This window comes from Primulina tabacum, chromosome 1 (genome assembly GCF_025594145.1).
Source record: "Primulina tabacum isolate GXHZ01 chromosome 1, ASM2559414v2, whole genome shotgun sequence".
NCBI lineage: Eukaryota > Viridiplantae > Streptophyta > Magnoliopsida > Lamiales > Gesneriaceae > Primulina > Primulina tabacum.
In genome coordinates this window covers 4,348,545-4,367,762 of record NC_134550.1, presented here as the reverse complement: position 1 = coordinate 4,367,762, position 19,218 = coordinate 4,348,545, and the positions used below count along the sequence as shown (strand labels likewise).

Genomic DNA, 19,218 nt, shown 5'->3' with positions numbered 1-19,218 from the left:
AGTCTTTTAATGGAATCTTTCATGAAAAAGAAGAATGGATGACGTAGGAGTTTTATCTCCAAACATCCATAAAATCTTGTGTTTTTACCTAATGCAGTTTCTTACATTTTGAATAGTTTCTTGTTAACTAGCTATCCAACCGGTTGTAGCTATTATTAGAAATGCTGAACTGTCTTCCGCACTTTTTAAGTGGTTCACATTTCTAACCGTTCGAAAAAAGATTCCACCGCCTAAAAATGCTTGAAAACAAATTTAAAAACGTTCAAATTTTTAAAAGAGTTCATTCACCCCTCTAAATTCTTTTCGATCTCAACAATATTCGATCCATTAATGAATATCATGTTTGTGCAAATTTATGCGAATAAGTCTCTTGTGAGATGGTCTCACGAATCTTTATCTGTGAGACGGGTCAATCCTACCGATATTCACAATAAAAATTAATACTTTTAGCATAAAAGTAATACTTTTTCATGGATGACCCAAATAAGAGATCCGTCTCACAAAATACGACTCGTGAAGCCGTCTCACACAAGTTTTTGCTAATTTCTGCACTACGAGACTTACTGTTTTCCAATTTTTTTTGCACTTGCGAGTTTTAAAACAACAAAATTTTGTAAAGTGTAATATATTTGTAAAAGTCAGTAATCAATTTAACAAAATAAACATATCAACATAGGATATGTGGCATACTGTCTTAACGTGAAATTATAGCTCGTGATAATAGTAAAACTTAAATATTTTAAATCATATAAAAGTTTAAGACAATACATTTGGATCAATTTTCCAACACAAATAATTATTTCTCACCCACCGACACCGAAAATGCATTGTATCGATTTTTGTCGAATTACTTTTAATCAATTTCAAATATTAATGTAATATCACGTTTTGATTATTGTTGGACCAATATTTTTAGTTATACTAGAAGTTACATCGTATTTAAAATTATAGTGAAAAAAGATCGAGAAGGAAACGGTGTGAATGGAATCGCTAGTTGGTTTTGAAAGAAGACTCGGGTAAACTCAAAAGGTGGGACAAAATAGACGGGTTTAAAACTTTCGACGTTTTCACACATAAACCAACGGAAAACGCGTTTTTATTTCTCTTCATAGTGAAGTAAACGACGAAAACTCACTCACTATATTTGTTGATTGTGAAGTAATCAACGTTTCTGGAAACGCGCTTTTAAAAACCCAAAATAAAAGATAATCATATCTAATTTATACCTCCTGGTGAACACAAAACTTTAAATTTAAATTTTATTTATTTATGAACTATATTTTATTATTACACTGTAATTTTAATCAAATCTATAATAATCCGAAATTCAAGAATAGGGCGTGACGTTTATAAACTCTCACAAACAAAATAAATTAATATATATTAATTATATTATGTAAAAGTTATATTATCTATACTATATTATTATTTTTCAAATCCATGAAGTGACTAATATTTTTTATTTTAGAGATAATTTCACAGCGTTGAATTTTTTTAATTGATTAAATAAAGTAATCGAAAATGTGTGATGGAGATGAAAATTTTACATATTTGATTACCATGTAAAAATTATAATGCTCGAGATTGAATTTTAATATCTGTTTTCTAAATTTATCTTTAGCTTTACTCTTTCTAAAAGAAAATCGTATGATAAAAGTGACATTAGATGGTGATAATGTTGGGATGCAATAAATGTCATCGTTAGGATTTTTGGAGAGCAATTTGAAATTCATATGATTTAAAAGATTTAAGTTACGTCATTATTACTAGCTATATCTTTTGATAAAACGATAAATATTAAGTCCTGCAATTAATATCAAATTCAATATCAGATGTTCGACTATCATAGATTAATTGTAAAAAGTACAATTATTGGTAGAAAAGTTGTTGAATGCAATAACTTGCATTGCTGTAAGAGAAATCGAAGAATGACACTTATATTTTTGTATGATTTAAAATATTAGAATTGTATTTTTACCACTAACTATTACTTATTCTAAAGTGACAATAGTTCGATCTTATTGATGAAGTGTTTTTTATCTTAAATAATTTTTATTTGTAGTGTATATATTGAATAAAATATTTAATTTATAAAAAGTTCAAACCTTGAAGTCGTTCATCAAAGCCGTAAGTAAATATAGTAGATCTCTTATGAGATGGTCTCACGAATCTTTATCTGTGAGACGAGTCAACCCTACAGATATTCACAATAAAAAGTAACACTATTAACATAAAACATAATATTTTTTTCATGGATGACCCAAATAAGAGATCCGTCTCACAAAATACGAGCCGTGAGACCGTCTCACACAAGTTTTTGTCAAGTAAATATAGGTCATTTTGTCATTTTCGCGTTGCACAGTTTTTTTTTTTTTTTTTTTTATTATAAAGATTGCACAGTATTTTTGAATGTGTAAAGGGTTGACATTTAAAATAAACAAATAAATAAAAAATAAATTTTCAACTTTTACCTTGTTTTAATTAGGACGTCATTCTATCATTCTATCCAAAGTAACCTTTGCGTTCTAACCAAACTGTTATTTTATCATAATAAAGAATAATATAATACCAATAAAAATTTTAAAATTTATTATCTTAAATTTTTCTAACAAGTTATATTATTTAATTTATGTAATAAAAATAATTTTATCTAATCTAATTAATTAAATGCATCAATTGTATCTAGTGTTTTTAATTATAATTTTTTATGGAATAATATAAAGAAATAATCTAATATCTATCCTATTAATTTGTTACCCGCTTGTAATTGGCTTTTTTATAAACAATATAAAAAATCATAAATTATAAAAATATTGTAAATTCAAAAGTTTTACAAAACTATAACAATCTGAAAAATGTTATCGCGGATTTTGCAGAATCCATGATCATGTTATCCATATTTTTATTAATTTATATACATTTATATTTTATTATAAAATAAAAAATAAAAAAACTGTCACGGATCCTACTTTTGACTATATTCATGGGTGTGTGCAAATAATTTGTGTACATTCCTGTGCTACATAGAAGGTGATAATAATTATAATATGTTTTAAATCATAATAGTTTTAAATAAAAATAATAGTATTCTTATAATAAAGATAGTATTTAGTCTTTTTATTACTATTATTATTTAAGTTATTATATATCATCGTAGTTAAAAAGTTAATTTTAATAATTAATTTTTTTTAGATTCTTAGATAATACTACTATAAATAAATAAATATTTGTACAAATGTTCTTGCACACATCATTGGTATGTGCCACATATTTTATTTTATTTTATTTAAAAAATATAAATATATATAAATAAAAAAATATCTGGACAACACACTCATGTATTCTGTAGAATCCGCGACAATATTTTTCGGCTTATTATAATTTTGTAAAACTTTTAAATTTGCAATTTTTTTATAATATTTTATATTATTTTTTAAAAAAGGCCCTTTTAATTACCATAAAAGATACCCTCACCTTTTCAAATTCTAAAAGTCATTAGAATGTTAATAAATCCTTATTACATATTTTGAATTAATTATGAAAATATAAGATCTAAATGATTGTTAGTTTTAATCATGATTAATAACATATATATTTGTTTTAAAATAATTTAATTAAGTTAAAAAATCTAGATATATGAATGATAGCATGTATATTTTTATGACGGTGAAATCCAATATACAAGAAAGTGTGGCTAGAATATGTAATCATATGTTTTTTGTGAGACTGCCTCACATATCTATTTTGATTCGAACAGGTCAATGTGATCCATACTTAAATTGAAAAAATATTATTTTAAGCATAAATTTGATATTTTTTCATGAATCGGGTTGATTGGAGATTCGTCTCACAAAATTTACTCGTGATATCATCTCAAAAAAGTTTTTCTGATTATGAAAGCACTATTTGAAACAGCTGACTTTATACTTTTCCATAAGATTTTGAAATATGTACTAGTTTATTCTGCATGAAACCCATTCGTGATATTTTTTTTATTTCTTAAACAACTCTTTTATTTTTTTTGGTCATCCGATAAAATTGGAACGATACATATAATATTAGAGTGGCCCTAGCGAAAAGATACATGCATAAATCGAGAAATGGTCAATTATTATTATTATTATTATTATTATTAAAAACACTTTTATTTTCCTTAATGCAATTCTATTATTTTTTCATCAGTTCTGCCCGACAATAACGAGTTAATGGACTAAAACCTAAAATAAGATAAGTTAATTTACTAAAAACTTTATTCCCCCAAAAATTTACGTTCGATTGCTCCCAAATTCCAACCCTTTAATTCGAATTTTAATATATCAATTTGTGAAGCTATTTTCCACACAAAATCATGATTTGACTACTATTATAAACACGTAAACTATAATATTTTTTTTAAGCAGGAACTATAATACATTAATCGTGAAGATAGATAATGCAATTGAATTTTAGAAATTTAAAATAGTTAAATACTATTTGCATTACGTATTGTATGTATAAGTACTTAGTACAAGTGTAACTTGAAAAGGTTAATAATACATAAGACATCTGACATTACATCTTTTGAATATTTCAAACACTAGTTAAATATAATTATTTATTTTTATTTTCAAATGAGAAAATAGTCCAATTCAAATTTACGGGACCGAAACTCTACTTTAATTACTCAGAAAACCAAAACCAAAACCAAAATCAAAATCAAAACCCGAAATGCAAATATAGATAACCATTTTGGCAATAGTCCCTTTTGAAATGGTAAAAAAAAAAAAAAAAAGTTTTCAACTTAATTAGTCATCCTCTTCGTGAAATCTAACCTAATTCTACTCTCCTGGTTTAATTTCTTATCTGAAATTGTCAACATGTATTTTTTCAAGATAAAAAATAAGTTGCTAACTTAGTCACCAAATGTATCTGAGAATTTATAATAATAATAATGCTACAAAAATAAAATTTTTGCAAGAATAATTGAACATAAAATAATCGAGCGAAATAGATATCAGAACCCAGAAAAATCGGTGTAATATCTAACCTACACAAGTGAGTTATGTAGATATGGAAGGTCAATCACCATAAATCAAAACGTGATATCAATTATTATGAAAAATAAAAATTTTGGCATATAAAATAATTTTTTTAATGGATCGAATAAAAGATTTGTAACACAAAATCGAGTATTGAGATGATCTAATGAGGGTTATATATATATATATATATATATGAATAATGAGATACGTATCCGTATTATGTTATATAAATGCATCTGTATAATTATTTTTTCTTGACTTTTAAACTTGGATTAGTGTGGGTCCATGTTGGAGTGTTGAAAAATCTTGTTACGACTGTGATTATGTCCCAAGACAGCTGTTTATGTGTCTTCTACACTTTAGACATGTAATTTCTTTTTATTGTTATTTAATTTTTTTTATAATGTTAGAATTCATAATTATTTTTTGATACATACTGAGTAAATCATCACATTAACGCAATAATTTATAAACTATGTTAGTTAGATATATATTTTATTTAATTATATTTTATTATAATCTGAGAAAAAAAATTTAGCAACTTATTAGATAACTGATTATCTATAATCTTTTAATGAATTAAGTTTGACATTTTCTAAATTAAGATAATAAAAATCATGTATACGGTTTAGTTTGTATATATTGTATGATATGGGTGTATATATAATATATATTTTTATTAATTAAGATATTTTAACGTTGGAAATTTGTTAGAATTAAAATTATTTTAAATTTTTCGATATGCTAACATTGATCGGAGTCGGAACTGATACGATTCGAATGAGTTCATTACCTCAGGCATAGGTCTAAGAGGGGTCTCAAAAAAAAATAAAAAAAATAGTTACTCGTACTCAGGGGCAGAGCCACATTACTTTTCACCGGGGCTTGGTCCAAAAAATTTTAAAAAATTTTATATGTAAATTTTCGTATAATTTTGGATAAATTTGATCTTACCCGGGTAGATCAATTTAAAATATTAAAGGATTTTAGAGTTTAAAATTCTAACTCAGGTAGAATCGGATTATTGGCTCCGTCACCGCTCGTACTCATTTTTATGTTATCTTTTCCTCAAGTTTCATGATATATTGACAAATCACTTCAAGTATATTTTAAATTTTTCTTATTATAATTTTCATGAAATAATACACACATATACATATATATAACATATTTCATGTGTATATATACTCCATGCCTCTGAAGCATTATTTCTTAATGGAGTCTACACGCCATAAATTTACTTTCAAACATTTTCTCTAGTTTTGAAAAATTCTCTTTAATCAAAAGAAAAAAATGAAGGTGTTTGATTGTTTAGAGGTCCAATTTTTAAAATTCAACTCAGCTCCTCAAAATCTCATATACGACACTTATATTGGTGTCCGAAATCTAGCAGATTTATTACAAATCACTAACCAAAATAGCACAAATATCAGTACACTTTAATTTTGTTGACTATATATGTACGTATATTGTTTACCTTTTCCCTTTTGTATGAACAAATATTATAATCTAATCACAAAATGATTCGCATTTCTCATATATCTGTAGAAAAAAAAAATTCAAGAATCATCCTATAATTATTTTCCTCCGAGAAAAAGCCTAACATTCAATCGGGATTAATTTGTTAATTATTTTTCCATCATTTTTTTTGGTATTTAATTAATGTTGAAACACCAAAAGTTACCTGAAAATTTACTATTCATGCCTATTTTATAAATCCATTGTAATAATATAGTTTGAATTTTAAAAAATAGTGTGTTTTGTGATGGTAGACCTTTCCAGGAGTTTGAGTGGAAGCATTAATTGAAAATACAGGTATTTAAATATTTTTAAAATAGTATCCGTGTTTTTTTTTAAAAAAAAATCTAAATTTTTTACCATTTTCTACATCTGAAAAAAAAAAATCCACTTACCATTTAAAGATTATTATTATTACAAAGTCACGTAGACCGAGTTGTAGAGTCCATCTCTATATATATAAGTAGGTGTAGTCTGGTTCTGATAAGTTAAGCCTTCAGTTTCATCACATTTCATGAAATCTTTGCTCCAAATTTTATACAGATATATATAACCTTCGTATATATATCAGCAAGCTATATATATATATTGTTTATAGACTATTACAATATCTAAAATTTCATGAAGAGTTGAAGAAGATGGGAAGGCAACCATGCTGTGATAAAGTGGGATTAAAGAAAGGGCCATGGACTGCTGAGGAAGACAAGAAACTGATCGATTTCATCCTCAACAATGGCCAATGCTGCTGGAGAGCTCTGCCGAAACTCGCCGGTCAGTAGTTTCTTATTTATTTCGTCTTAATTAACGGGTTGAAGTCGAAATTTTTTGTATAAGATGAATGGGGAAAGTGGGAAGGGTGTGTAGTTCATTAATTTTCGACTCGATGAACATAATATAATTAATTATTCGATTTGCAGGGCTGTTAAGGTGCGGAAAGAGCTGCAGATTGAGATGGACAAATTACTTGAGGCCGGATTTGAAAAGGGGACTTCTCTCTGAATATGAAGAGAAGATGGTCATTGATCTTCATGCCCAGCTTGGTAACAGGCAAGCCTTTCATCTTATCTGTAATTATAAAATAAAAAGTTGGTAATGTTTATATGTATAAATGTAAGATTAAAAGGCAAGGCTTCTCCATTTTCAGCTTCTCTCACAGGCATTTTCAAATTTATGGCCTTCTTTTATCCCATCATTTGTTTTGTCACTTTCCCACTTTCCTTGCATTGCCATATATCTATCTATACATATAAATAAATAAATCTGATGTATCTTTTTTTCTACATCTGATTATGTTCTCGATCGATTAAAATCGTTATTTTTTTAAAAAAAATTAAAAGATTACAAAATCGATCCGTGCTATTTTGAAATATAAAGATGCTATATATGCTTATGATTTGAAAACATAGAATTTTAAAAGACTATTGATTTTACATACGCGTTTAGCACTGATCATTTGATTATATATATATATATATATATATAATGAATGCAATTGATCAGGGAAAGAGTCCCTGATTTGATTTATTGAATTATATTGACTCCTTCAACAATATAATGCATTTTTCCAACCAAAGTTGATGGTGAAGAAAGCCACTCTCCTTTTGCTTTCCTCCCGTTGTCCTAGTCGCAAATGCACAGCCTTATAAGTTCAGTGTTGAAATTTCTTTCTAACGGGATTAATAAATATAGGTTTGATCTCTTGGGCATTCACGGGTGGACATCTATGTGAGCATCGCATAAATGTTGTTCAGTTATTGGATGTAACGAAACTGTACACATATATAACTTTTATAATTTAATCTTGTCCCTAAAAATTTTAACTTTTTTTAAATAAAAACCTAAATCATATATTTGATTAACCGATTTTTTAAATTGAAAAATGTAACGATCTAACCAATATTTTTAGGAAATTAAAGAACTGAACTTCTGAATTAATTGAACTGAATTTTATAATTTCTTCGATCCGGTTAGTTTATTTGGTGAAACCTGGATTTTTGTCATCCCCACTCACCAAAAAATTGAAATAGAACAAATATTTTGTCTACTTTTCTTTGAATGTTTCCTTAATTTTTTTGGAACAAGCAATTTTCCTTTTGAATAACAAGTTTTTTTAAATTTTTTTTGCAGATGGTCTAAAATAGCTTCTCATCTCCCTGGAAGAACTGATAATGAAATAAAGAACCATTGGAACACTCACATCAAGAAGAAGCTAAGGAAAATGGGAATCGACCCTCTTACGCACAAGCCTCTACCACCGCCCGCCACCGGACAACCACCTGCAGCACCATCGCTAAACACGGCGGCGGAGGCGGAATATCCGCCTGCTGCCCCTGACATCACGATGCAATCTAACACTAATAATGTCGAACTACCCAACGATAATGATGACAAAACCAAGATCCCATTTGCCTCCATAGAATTAATCCATGAAGATTTCTGCATCGATGAAATCCCAGTGGTCCAACCCCATGAAATTATGTTTTCTTTCGATGAAATAACATGTCCTCCATCGTCGTCTTCGTCGTCATCTTCGTCGTCATCTTCGTCTTCTCCTTCCTCCTCGAATATGCGCGAAGAACTATCGTTTTCGCCAACTTTGGACTATTATTACAACATCTGGGAGGATGACTTCAGTGGATCAGATTTGTTGATTGATTCCGATAGAGAATTTATTAGGGATAACATAATGAACCAGTTAATGAGCCTGCTGTGATATATGTAATGTGAAATGGTGATTTGTTCATTAATCTTTTGTATGTGGCTCCGTTGATTCAAGTTTCTTTACCAAAAAAAAGTGAGAAATAACTGGATTTCCGAATTAGTAGATTTCCATCACCAATTCATCATGAAACAAATCTGTCTCCAAAACGGAGAGAATTACTACCTGCACAGTTGCACGTATTTATTTTTTTGATCAATTTACAGTCATACAGACTAACTTGCATTTTTTCTACCTCGGTCCTTGTTCACCTGGTTGATTGCGTGATATCGAACAAGTTAGCAATGTCCGTCGCCATATTTTTATTTTTTGATATCACCTCGACATTCTCATACAAGATTACTAAAATAAAAAAAATGTAAATTAGTGGATTGATTTTGTAAATTGATCGATAAAAAAATTTAAAAAAAACATACAAATTACTAGACGGGTTTAATGCGATAAATCTCGGGCGCTCATAGCCACAACGCATGCACCATGTGGCGTGGATTGGTGTGTCCCATCACCATGATTCAATGGGGGGTTTAATCTATTTCCTATGCGAAAGCAGAATTCATTCGCTTGGGTGGGCTAACATAAATCATAAATCTTTTATTTAAATTCATACAAAAATAATGTGTGTAATATATTATAATAGACAATATTTTGATTAAATTAGTGAAGTAACTCAAAATGATTATTTCAATAAAGTTTCATAAATATTTTTTTTATGAATGAAGTCGACATCTTGAATTCGTAGACCTTGCAAAACATACTAAAAATCAAATATGTACAAAAACTTATATGAAAACATCTCATTGGTCATTTTGGTGAGACAAGTCATCTAACCAACCCGATACATGAGAAAATATTAATTTTTAAATCTAAAATATTATTTTTTACTTAAGATATAAACCAAATCGATCAGGAAATGGGTTTTAGCCAAAAGTTGCCCGTGACAATTGGGCTAAATAATGTAGACAGAATTGAAAAAAATGAAGCCATCGGACATATATATAAATTTTGGGGTGGTTAACTGGCGCCTTATTAGTTTGTCTCCTGAAATTTCCATTTCGGAAACTTTTACGCTCTATATATCGTTTGGTACGGGGTATAAGTCATTGATTATTATCACACATTTATTTCATTCAGTATTTGACTCGAATTTTGAATATATTCAATAGATTCAATAAATTCAAACCAGTATTACATTTTTTTTAAAATTAGAAATGTTAAATAAAGGCTGAAAGTAATTTAACAAAGGCATTAACAGTTAAATAATTGGCTAGGACTTGAAATAAAATTCTAAAACTTGACACCCTTTAAATCTATAAATTCTTAATCAAAATCGTAAAAATAATTTATATCGTTCCCTTGCATTTTCAATGGAGTCTATTTCAAACACATCTCCCATTAAACTTGAGAAAATTCCTTTGGAGTTTCATAGGATTTATTCTGAGTCATTTAGATGCTACTTAAGGTATGTATGTAGTGCAGCCAGTAATAGAATTTTGAAGATGTTAGTTTGTGAAAATTGTATTTTCTTGCGGTATTAATGACTTGTTATTTATCGTTGTTTATTAAGTGAGTGAACATGAAAACACCAGGATTTTAACATGGTTTGGTCCGACCTACCTACATTCACATGGTCACGCCCAACAATAAAGTGAATTTACTAAGCATAAATTGTTATGATCGTACAAGGACTTATTCAAATTACGTACTTCATCTTTCTAATAAATCCTTTATGACTAAAAAATTCATTGGCAAACACCATTCGTTTTCAATATCCATCAATTCGAATTTCTTTCGAAACTACGGATTGTTATCTTCTGAGAACATTAAATTCCTCTCCCGATGAATGAATTACGAAGCTTTGAGTGTGTAGTACATCATTACAATTGAAACTCTCAAAATCGGAATGATATAGTAGTGCTGACAAAACCTCGTTACAACAGTAGTCGTGACACATAGTGAATAGTCAGGCGTTTTTCTCTCCAAAAATCTCACACTTCAACTGATTCGTCGACATCATAATATATGTATTTCAAACCTATATATGCATGAAATTTGCTCAGAAAGTTAAACAAATATCACATTCATCTCATCATTATTATATATAGATTTTAAAAAATTTACAACACGAAACTAAACATCTTTTCAATACATGTTTATCGATCTTACGTAAACAAAAACATATATCATTTCCCAATCTGAGATACAATAATAAAAAGAATTAACACTAAGTCTCAGGATATGACAATGAAATGTATGCATGTTAGGCAAATATATCATGAGATAAGTTACAATGTATATCTTTACAAAATTATACACAATGAAATTTTATCTCAATCTTCTAAGATAAAATTATTAAAATGTCCAAAAAAAAAAAAAACAAAAAAAAATTATCCAACTTTCAAAACAATATATGTGTATTCATGACTGACATTGATGTCAATGCATATGATTAAATAATACACTTTTATTTTTATATGAAATAAGTTTCACAATATCGAAAATCTTTAACTCGTTTTTATTGTTTATATTAGTTAAACACTAATAGGATATCCTTCACCCACAAAACATATGTTAAATTTTTCTACACAATATGAAAAGAACATTGTAAAACATCTTGCTTTACAGATATGAGTTTATATAATATTAGCAGTGTAAGATTATAAATTTGTGATTTATCAGAATTAAGTGTTGTGCTAAATGTTACAATATTTAAGATAACATGCAGAAGAATTTAAAGTTTGTAACACGAATTGACTTTAAGTAAATACGATGGACAATATTAAATTTGCACAAGTATTTGATAAATACTTGTGCGATACCTCAGGGCAAAAATTAATCACTATAAAAACCAATGACTTTACACGAAAACAATGTCAATATTGATTATTATTAAAATCAATTTCCTCAACACGTTTGAGAAAATAAATTTCTTTCTAAAACAATTAGGAACACTAAAACATAAATAAGAAATCAAAAAAGAACGTGTTGCCAAAAACTTGGAGCAACAAAACCCGATCTTCAGTCAACACTTGCACGCGTGTTGTCTGAAATGTCTCCAAAAATTACGACAGCACGAGCAACAACACTTCTTCAAAACAGCAACGTCCTTGGGAATGTTTTTATCTGAAAACCACAATGTGCAAAAGTGCATGAATGATTAATCGAGAAGCGGCGAGCAATATGTCCTTGTTTCTCTTCTTTATATGATATCTCCACAAGAAAACATATTCCACAAGGAATGTATGAGTTTAATTAGGAACAAAACTCTTTTTGAACATTGATACTATATCAAGATAATATTTGCATAATTATCTCATTATCTAGAAAGACAAAATTTTCTTAAATATTTTACTCAATCAAATCAACAAATAAAAAATAATATTAGAGAAATCATTTAAATTAAGAAATTATATTTCCCATAAAAACATTATAACGAATACCCATGAAGAAACATATAAAAAAAAAAAATCTCTATCCCTTTTTAAATTGAAATATCACCCATGACTTGTTCGATCCCCTCGCGTCAATTTGTGAAACCTTATTTTTCAAAAGATGGATGGAGCAACTATATATATTTGGCATCATCCGAAAACAATTTACTGTTATTTCTTCTTTGCTTGTGCAAGTGAAAAGGGAAATTAGATTCTGTTGTTTACATATTACATCATTGGTCTTTAGCACATCTCAGATAACATATTCAATTTTCTACTATCAATAATGACCCATGTTTCCTTGAAGATTTGCACATAACTCATATATTGTTTTGACACAAAAAATAAAATAAATCATCTATTGGTATATTAAACTTTATGAATTCTTTTTTGGGAAATCGTAATTATTAATTTAATCTAATTTATATAACCAAATAAAAGAATAATGGTGTTGCAAAATACTTGAGCTACTATATTGTTTAAAAAATTTAAGTTGTACCGTAACCACCAGTTATAGATTGTGATAAAGCAACAAGAGTTTGGTCATACAACTGTAATCAGGAGATTATTGGGTACAATAATTGTCTCTGCTGAAAGAGTGTTCGAACAATGGTGCTTGAGGTGTTGTATGGTTTAAAAGATTTAAGTTTCATCATTACCACTAACTATAATTTTTGTAAAACGACAAACGCTCAGTCCTAGAGTTACAATTATACCCTTGTTGATTATTCTTTTTGAGTAAGTTTGTTATCCTTAATTACTCAAAATATTGTAAATAAAATAATCAATGTCCATAAATAGATACACACACACACACATTTAAATTTAAAAATATTTTCATTATTAGATATTTTGTTAAATAATATAAAATAACATAAAATCCTTATATTTAATCTCAAATAACATATTTTTCACAAGTTATCACAAGCTTTAACAAAATTTTGACCTATATTTAACTAAATCAAAATTTTTGCACTCCATAACTTTAGGTATTTTGTAAAAAAAAAAACAAAAACAAAAAAAGCCAAAATTTGTTCATCCTTCTAAACATGAGATAATCTATTGAACATTTTGAAATATTAGAATAAAAATTAATTATTTTTGTTATTATATTATTATATGATAAAAAATTATGATTAATTTTTAAAAATATGATAAATTTGGTTGTTAAACAAACAATTATTTCATTTAGATTTTTTAAGTTTTGTGTTATATTTGTTTATATAATAAAATAATTAATTGGTATTTTTTGTCTATTTTGAATGTTAAAACACATAATTAATTATTGCTTTTCAATTTTTGGGGGTTGAAAGAAAACTTTATAATAAAAGGAAAGTGATGTATAAGTGTAATCTCCTCAAGCATTAAATTAAAAAAATAAAGTGGAATCCTTGTGGGGTCCTTAGCTCCTAATCGTTATTACAATGCAATCTAATTAGGGTTAACTAATTACAACGGAAAACGAGTTTAAAATTTCTTTACAATGAGCCACAATCATTTCATTTGAATACTAAAAATAGTATTTCATCTCACGTCATAAACATGCCCACACGAAATCAAAAACCAATCACATAGAAACAACTCATATCCTCGGGACATGCCCCGGTATATAGATACATATACATATATACTGGGAACAAGACATAACATAAAACCTCAGCCCAAGCTGTGGCTCCCTCCAGAAGTACCCTCTCCGGTCTCCTGATATCCTGGAGTACCTGCCATTGTCCACACACAAAGACAACAACAGCCCCCCTTGGGGGTGAGCAAAGCTCTGTATGGAACAACCAATCATATATATCACAGATATCTAAACAATGATATATGGTATGCAATGCATGTATGTCGTGGAGGTATCGGGTCAAATGCCCATCCACTGAGCACATGTCAGAATCAATCGAATCGCTATCAAATCAATGATCGAGCTGGCACACCGGCCAATATGGGATACACGTATGATAGCGTCGGGAAAGCGCCATCAAATCCCACACCTCATATCCAATCATATGGGGCCACAAATGTCTATGTTTTACGGGTCATATAATACCAACATAGCAATTGTGTTCACAAACCCCGGAATCCAATCCAATCATATCAAGGTATCCAAGGATCAAAGCTCAACGTGCATGTCATGTATCGATGTATGCATCAAACGATGTGTGTTAACAAAACATTTATTTTATACATCGATATCTCAATCTCAATGTCATGTATGCCACATCAATCAACAAATAAGGCATATAGACACATAATCTCATTCCAATCAGTCCAACATATATCATATAATACAGATACATGTCGTATGTTACCCGGTCGCAACATACCTCAATTCTTCGTTTCCAGTTGATGTAGCCTGAAGATATTGATATTACACTTTATCTACATCAATAACATACTCATTCCAATCAATAACATATTCCAAAATCATTAATATGAATTTCAAATATCATTTGAAACTTCAAAAATTCATATCAAATCAAAATCATATCATAATTCAATTCCTACTTCAAAACTTAGTTTCTTGTCGGTTATTTTACCACATATAGGAATCTCGACTTCAAATACATGCTATTTCAGCACTTTCATATTTAGAGCTGCTGAAACTAGAAGAAATTTACCTCAAAAGGAAGCTCTTGACGCGAGGATTCCAAATATATAATTTGTTTCGCGTTTGGACAACGTTTCGAAGTGATTTCGTACGAAAGAAATCAATTTCCTCTCATTTCTCTTGAAGCTTCAGCAAGGAAATGAAGAAATAAGTTCAAAAACTCATCCTTATCAGCTTTAAATCGTGTGATACAGAGGTATTCGCGCATATGCGCGACATGTTCTGCCCGCGCGCGCAGTTCTGCTCGGGTGCGCGCCTTGATCTGTCCGAAACGCTATTTTAGGTTCCGAATTAGCAAAAATGGTAAACAGGAAAGTTGTAGATCTATGTCTTGGCTTTCATTTACCACTGACCTCACTCAATTTGGATATCGGATGCGAGAGTTATGCTCATTCTCCCAAACTGTGTCATTGTAGGAACTACAACGCACACGATACACTTCGGCATGATTTTGCCCATATTTTCAAATGGATTTGGACAAAACTCGAAACATGAAAGTTTTAGTATTATGTACTATCTTTTCAATGAAATTGGCCTCATGTCATTTGGACCAATACTCTGTTAATTATGATAAAAACCGTAACATGTGTCACTTTTCTGTTGCGGTTCATCGCACGTTTCAAATACAAATCAATTTCTAATACAATCTTTCATCCTCACCACCTATTTTCTCACTTTCACTGTCATGATATACATCATATACATAATCACATGACAATTTCATGAATTATCGATAATCAACATAGAATTTACGATAATACGATACACGGTCCTTACAATCCTACTAACATTTTTGGAGTCTAAATATCACTCCCCATATATCATATATGTATATATGTCCATATATATTTTTTGAGAGTCGTTTACAAATTTTTTCCTTACAATAAAAAAACTTATCAAAAGTCGGAATTTTCTTGTAATAAAATTAATGATTTAAAGCAAGACTGCTTTCAAATTTTGAGAACGGCCTATCTAACTCGCAATTAATGAATTTTTAATTCATTCAAAAGAGGATAATTAATTCTTGAACTAATGAGAATAATTCACCAAATTTGTTCGTAATCTTATTTAATATCCATGGGTTAATTTTACTTCGAGGCGTAATTAATGCAACCTAACTTTTATTTCTGTCTTTATACAAGTTTCGCTGCATAGTATTGGGAACTCATCAATCAACTTGAAAACAAACAAAGGGTAGAATTGATGGAAATTATATTACCCCATCCATCCGTATCGAATATATAGTACTCTTGCTTGATTTCTCAAAGTTTACAAATAAACTATCGATTTTATCTTTATTTAATTTATTGAAAAATAATCATATTTTTTCCAAGAATTAATTAATATGAGTATATTAGTAAAAAAAATTAAGAAAAATGCTATTAAATATAGATATTGAATTATATCAAGCGAAAAAAGAAACGAAGCCTATACAATTAGGACGACGGAGTATTAAGATATTTTACTATTAAAGCTTAGAGTAGGTCTCTTATGAGACGGTCTCACGAATCTTTATCTGTGAGACGGGTCAACCCTGCCGATATTCACAATAAAAAGTAATAGTCTTAGCATAGAAAGTAATATTTTTTCATGGATGACCCAAATAAGAGATTCGTCTCACTAAATACGACATGTGAGACCGTTTCACAAAAGTTTTTGCCTAAAGCTAGCTTTAAAAAAAAAATATTTGTTTCCATTCAATCAATGATTTGTAGTTAATGTAATTTGTTTTCTTAAGAATGTAAGCATCTCAAACTCCATAGAACTAGAGTACATGTATATATGGGCTATTACTTGCTCAATTGTATAAAACCCCAACTACTTTTCACTTTATATATATACACACACACACACACACGCATACATCATCGGATCACAACCTACATACCCCTCCCATCCCTGCCTATTGAGTGTTGCCATTCGATTAGCCTTGTATATATACCCCGCTTTGTTGCATGCATCAAACCACCAAACAAACAAAAAGAAGTTCGTCAATTTGAATGTGGGTAAAGGGTTTCATTATTTATTTCTTGGTAGCAATCATTTTATCGGGTTATAGTGAAGCCATGGCTAACGGAAACTTTGTCCAGACAATGGGAACCCAGTTCGTTTTGAATGAGAAGCCATTGTATTTCAATGGTTTCAACTCTTATTGGCTAATGTACATGGCCGCAGACCCATCCACGCGGGTGAAGGTGACTGATACCTTTCGACAGGCTTCGAAATATGGGATGAACGTAGCCAGAACTTGGGCTTTTAGCGACGGTGGATATCGGTCTTTGCAGTCATCCCCTGGTTCCTACAACGAGGATATGTTTAAGGTACGTCGCTGTCTTGTTAGAGTATGGTAATGTTAATGTTTGTCTCGTTGTGGTATGTGTTATTACGATTTAATCCGATGATTTTAGGGATTGGATTTCGTGATCTCGGAGGCGAATAAGTATGGTATTCATCTTATTCTAAGCTTGGTGAATAATTGGGAAGGTTATGGAGGGAAGAAACAATATGTTCAGTGGGCTAGAGATCGTGGCCAGTACATGAACAACGAGGATGATTTCTTTAGCAATAATATTGTTAAAGGTTACTATAAAAATCACATCAAGGTACGTATGTGTTTTATCATATTTATTTTATACTCACAATTTAAGTTGAATAAAATTTATAATGAATTTGTTGGTGTTTGCAGGCTGTGCTGACAAGGGTGAATTCCATAACTGGGATTGCATATAAAGATGATCCCACCATATTTGCATGGGAGTTGATGAACGAACCTCGTTGCCAAACTGACCTCTCCGGAAAAACTATTCAAGTTACTCTTTTCTTCCGATTTACTACCAAATTCGTTAATGTTTCTCATTTGATCTTAAATAAATGTTGGATGCACATACATATTTATTTGGATAGGACTGGGTTGTGGAGATGTCGAATCAAGTTAAATCAATCGACAAGAACCATCTAGTCGAAGTTGGGATGGAAGGATTCTACGGAGAGTCGATGCCCGAAAAGAAGCAATTCAATCCAGGTTATGAAGTTGGCACTGATTTCATATCCAACAACCGCGTTCCGGGGGTTGATTTTGCCACCATTCATCTATACCCTGATCAATGGTACATATATATACTTATTTTCTTATATTTGATATCCAAGTTACATGTGATCGAATGCACGTTGTTGTACATGTTGCAGGGTTCCAGGAGCAAACGACGAGGCCCAAACCGAGTTCGTGGAGAAATGGATCGGCTCACATAGCCTAGACTCGAAAACGGTCTTGGGGAAGCCACTTATGGTGACCGAGTTCGGCAAGTCCTCAAGATCATCAGGCTTCAGTGTCCTGGCTCGGGACTCGTACTTCGGGACCATATTCAACAGTGTTTATAGCTGTGCTAGGAGCGGAGGGCCCTGTGGGGGTGCTATATTCTGGCAGGTGATGGCCGACGGAATGGAGAATTGGAGCGATGGATATGAAGTTGTGCTGGACCAAAGCCCTTCCACTGCTGCTGTTATTACCCAGCAGTCTGCTCGTATTGCTTCTCTCTTAAATTGATACGTAAAACTGAAGTTTAAAACATTGTCTGAATGCTACTTAAAATTAATGTCTGAATAATTAATGTAATGGGGCACAATAAATGTACTGGCCTTTTGGCAAGAATTATATGTAACTGTTAACCTTCAGTAATAAGAGATTTTTATTCTCCTATTATAATTTTATTATGACGATAGATATAGGATCGAGTGCTTATCGCTTCATCAAAAGCTATAGCTAATAGTAATGGTGCAACTCAAATCTTTTAAATCGCACAGCAGCTCAAGCAACACGGTTCGATCGCTCTACCAAGCAAGGACAATTATTGCACCCAACAATCTCCCTCCCAATAATTGCACTCCTTGCAATCAATGAGAATCGAACCCATGACCTTGGCTCTG

General features: G+C 30.1%; 2 protein-coding genes across 2 annotated transcripts; both read left to right on the top strand.

Moving 5' to 3' along the window:
- The first annotated feature begins 7,026 nt into the window (after positions 1-7,026).
- Positions 7,027-9,286, top strand: LOC142516692 (myb-related protein 330-like). The gene is made up of 3 exons (XM_075619877.1): positions 7,027-7,310; positions 7,457-7,586; positions 8,667-9,286. Exons 1-3 carry the CDS (start codon positions 7,178-7,180, stop codon positions 9,250-9,252), a joined length of 849 nt encoding a protein of 282 aa, XP_075475992.1. The 5' UTR covers positions 7,027-7,177; the 3' UTR covers positions 9,253-9,286.
- Positions 9,287-17,279: 7,993 nt separating this feature from the next.
- On the top strand, positions 17,280-18,985 carry LOC142516676 (putative mannan endo-1,4-beta-mannosidase 9). Its single transcript, XM_075619876.1, has 5 exons — positions 17,280-17,615; positions 17,703-17,897; positions 17,981-18,103; positions 18,199-18,401; positions 18,481-18,985. The coding sequence occupies exons 1-5, from the start codon at positions 17,295-17,297 to the stop codon at positions 18,836-18,838; spliced, it is 1,200 nt and encodes a 399-aa protein (XP_075475991.1). The 5' UTR covers positions 17,280-17,294; the 3' UTR covers positions 18,839-18,985.
- The last annotated feature ends 233 nt before the right edge of the window (positions 18,986-19,218 follow it).

Excerpts from the sequence above, each read along its gene's own strand:
- LOC142516692 (XM_075619877.1), top strand. The coding sequence starts at position 7,178 with ATGGGAAGGCAACCATGCTGTGATAAAGTGGGATTAAAGAAAGGGCCA. Across the intron at positions 7,311-7,456 it reads AGCTCTGCCGAAACTCGCCG|GGCTGTTAAGGTGCGGAAAG; the intron begins GTCAGTAGTTTC and ends TTCGATTTGCAG. Across the intron at positions 7,587-8,666 it reads CATGCCCAGCTTGGTAACAG|ATGGTCTAAAATAGCTTCTC; the intron begins GCAAGCCTTTCA and ends TTTTTTTTGCAG.
- LOC142516676 (XM_075619876.1), top strand. The coding sequence starts at position 17,295 with ATGTGGGTAAAGGGTTTCATTATTTATTTCTTGGTAGCAATCATTTTA. Across the intron at positions 17,616-17,702 it reads ACAACGAGGATATGTTTAAG|GGATTGGATTTCGTGATCTC; the intron begins GTACGTCGCTGT and ends CGATGATTTTAG. Across the intron at positions 17,898-17,980 it reads ACTATAAAAATCACATCAAG|GCTGTGCTGACAAGGGTGAA; the intron begins GTACGTATGTGT and ends TGGTGTTTGCAG.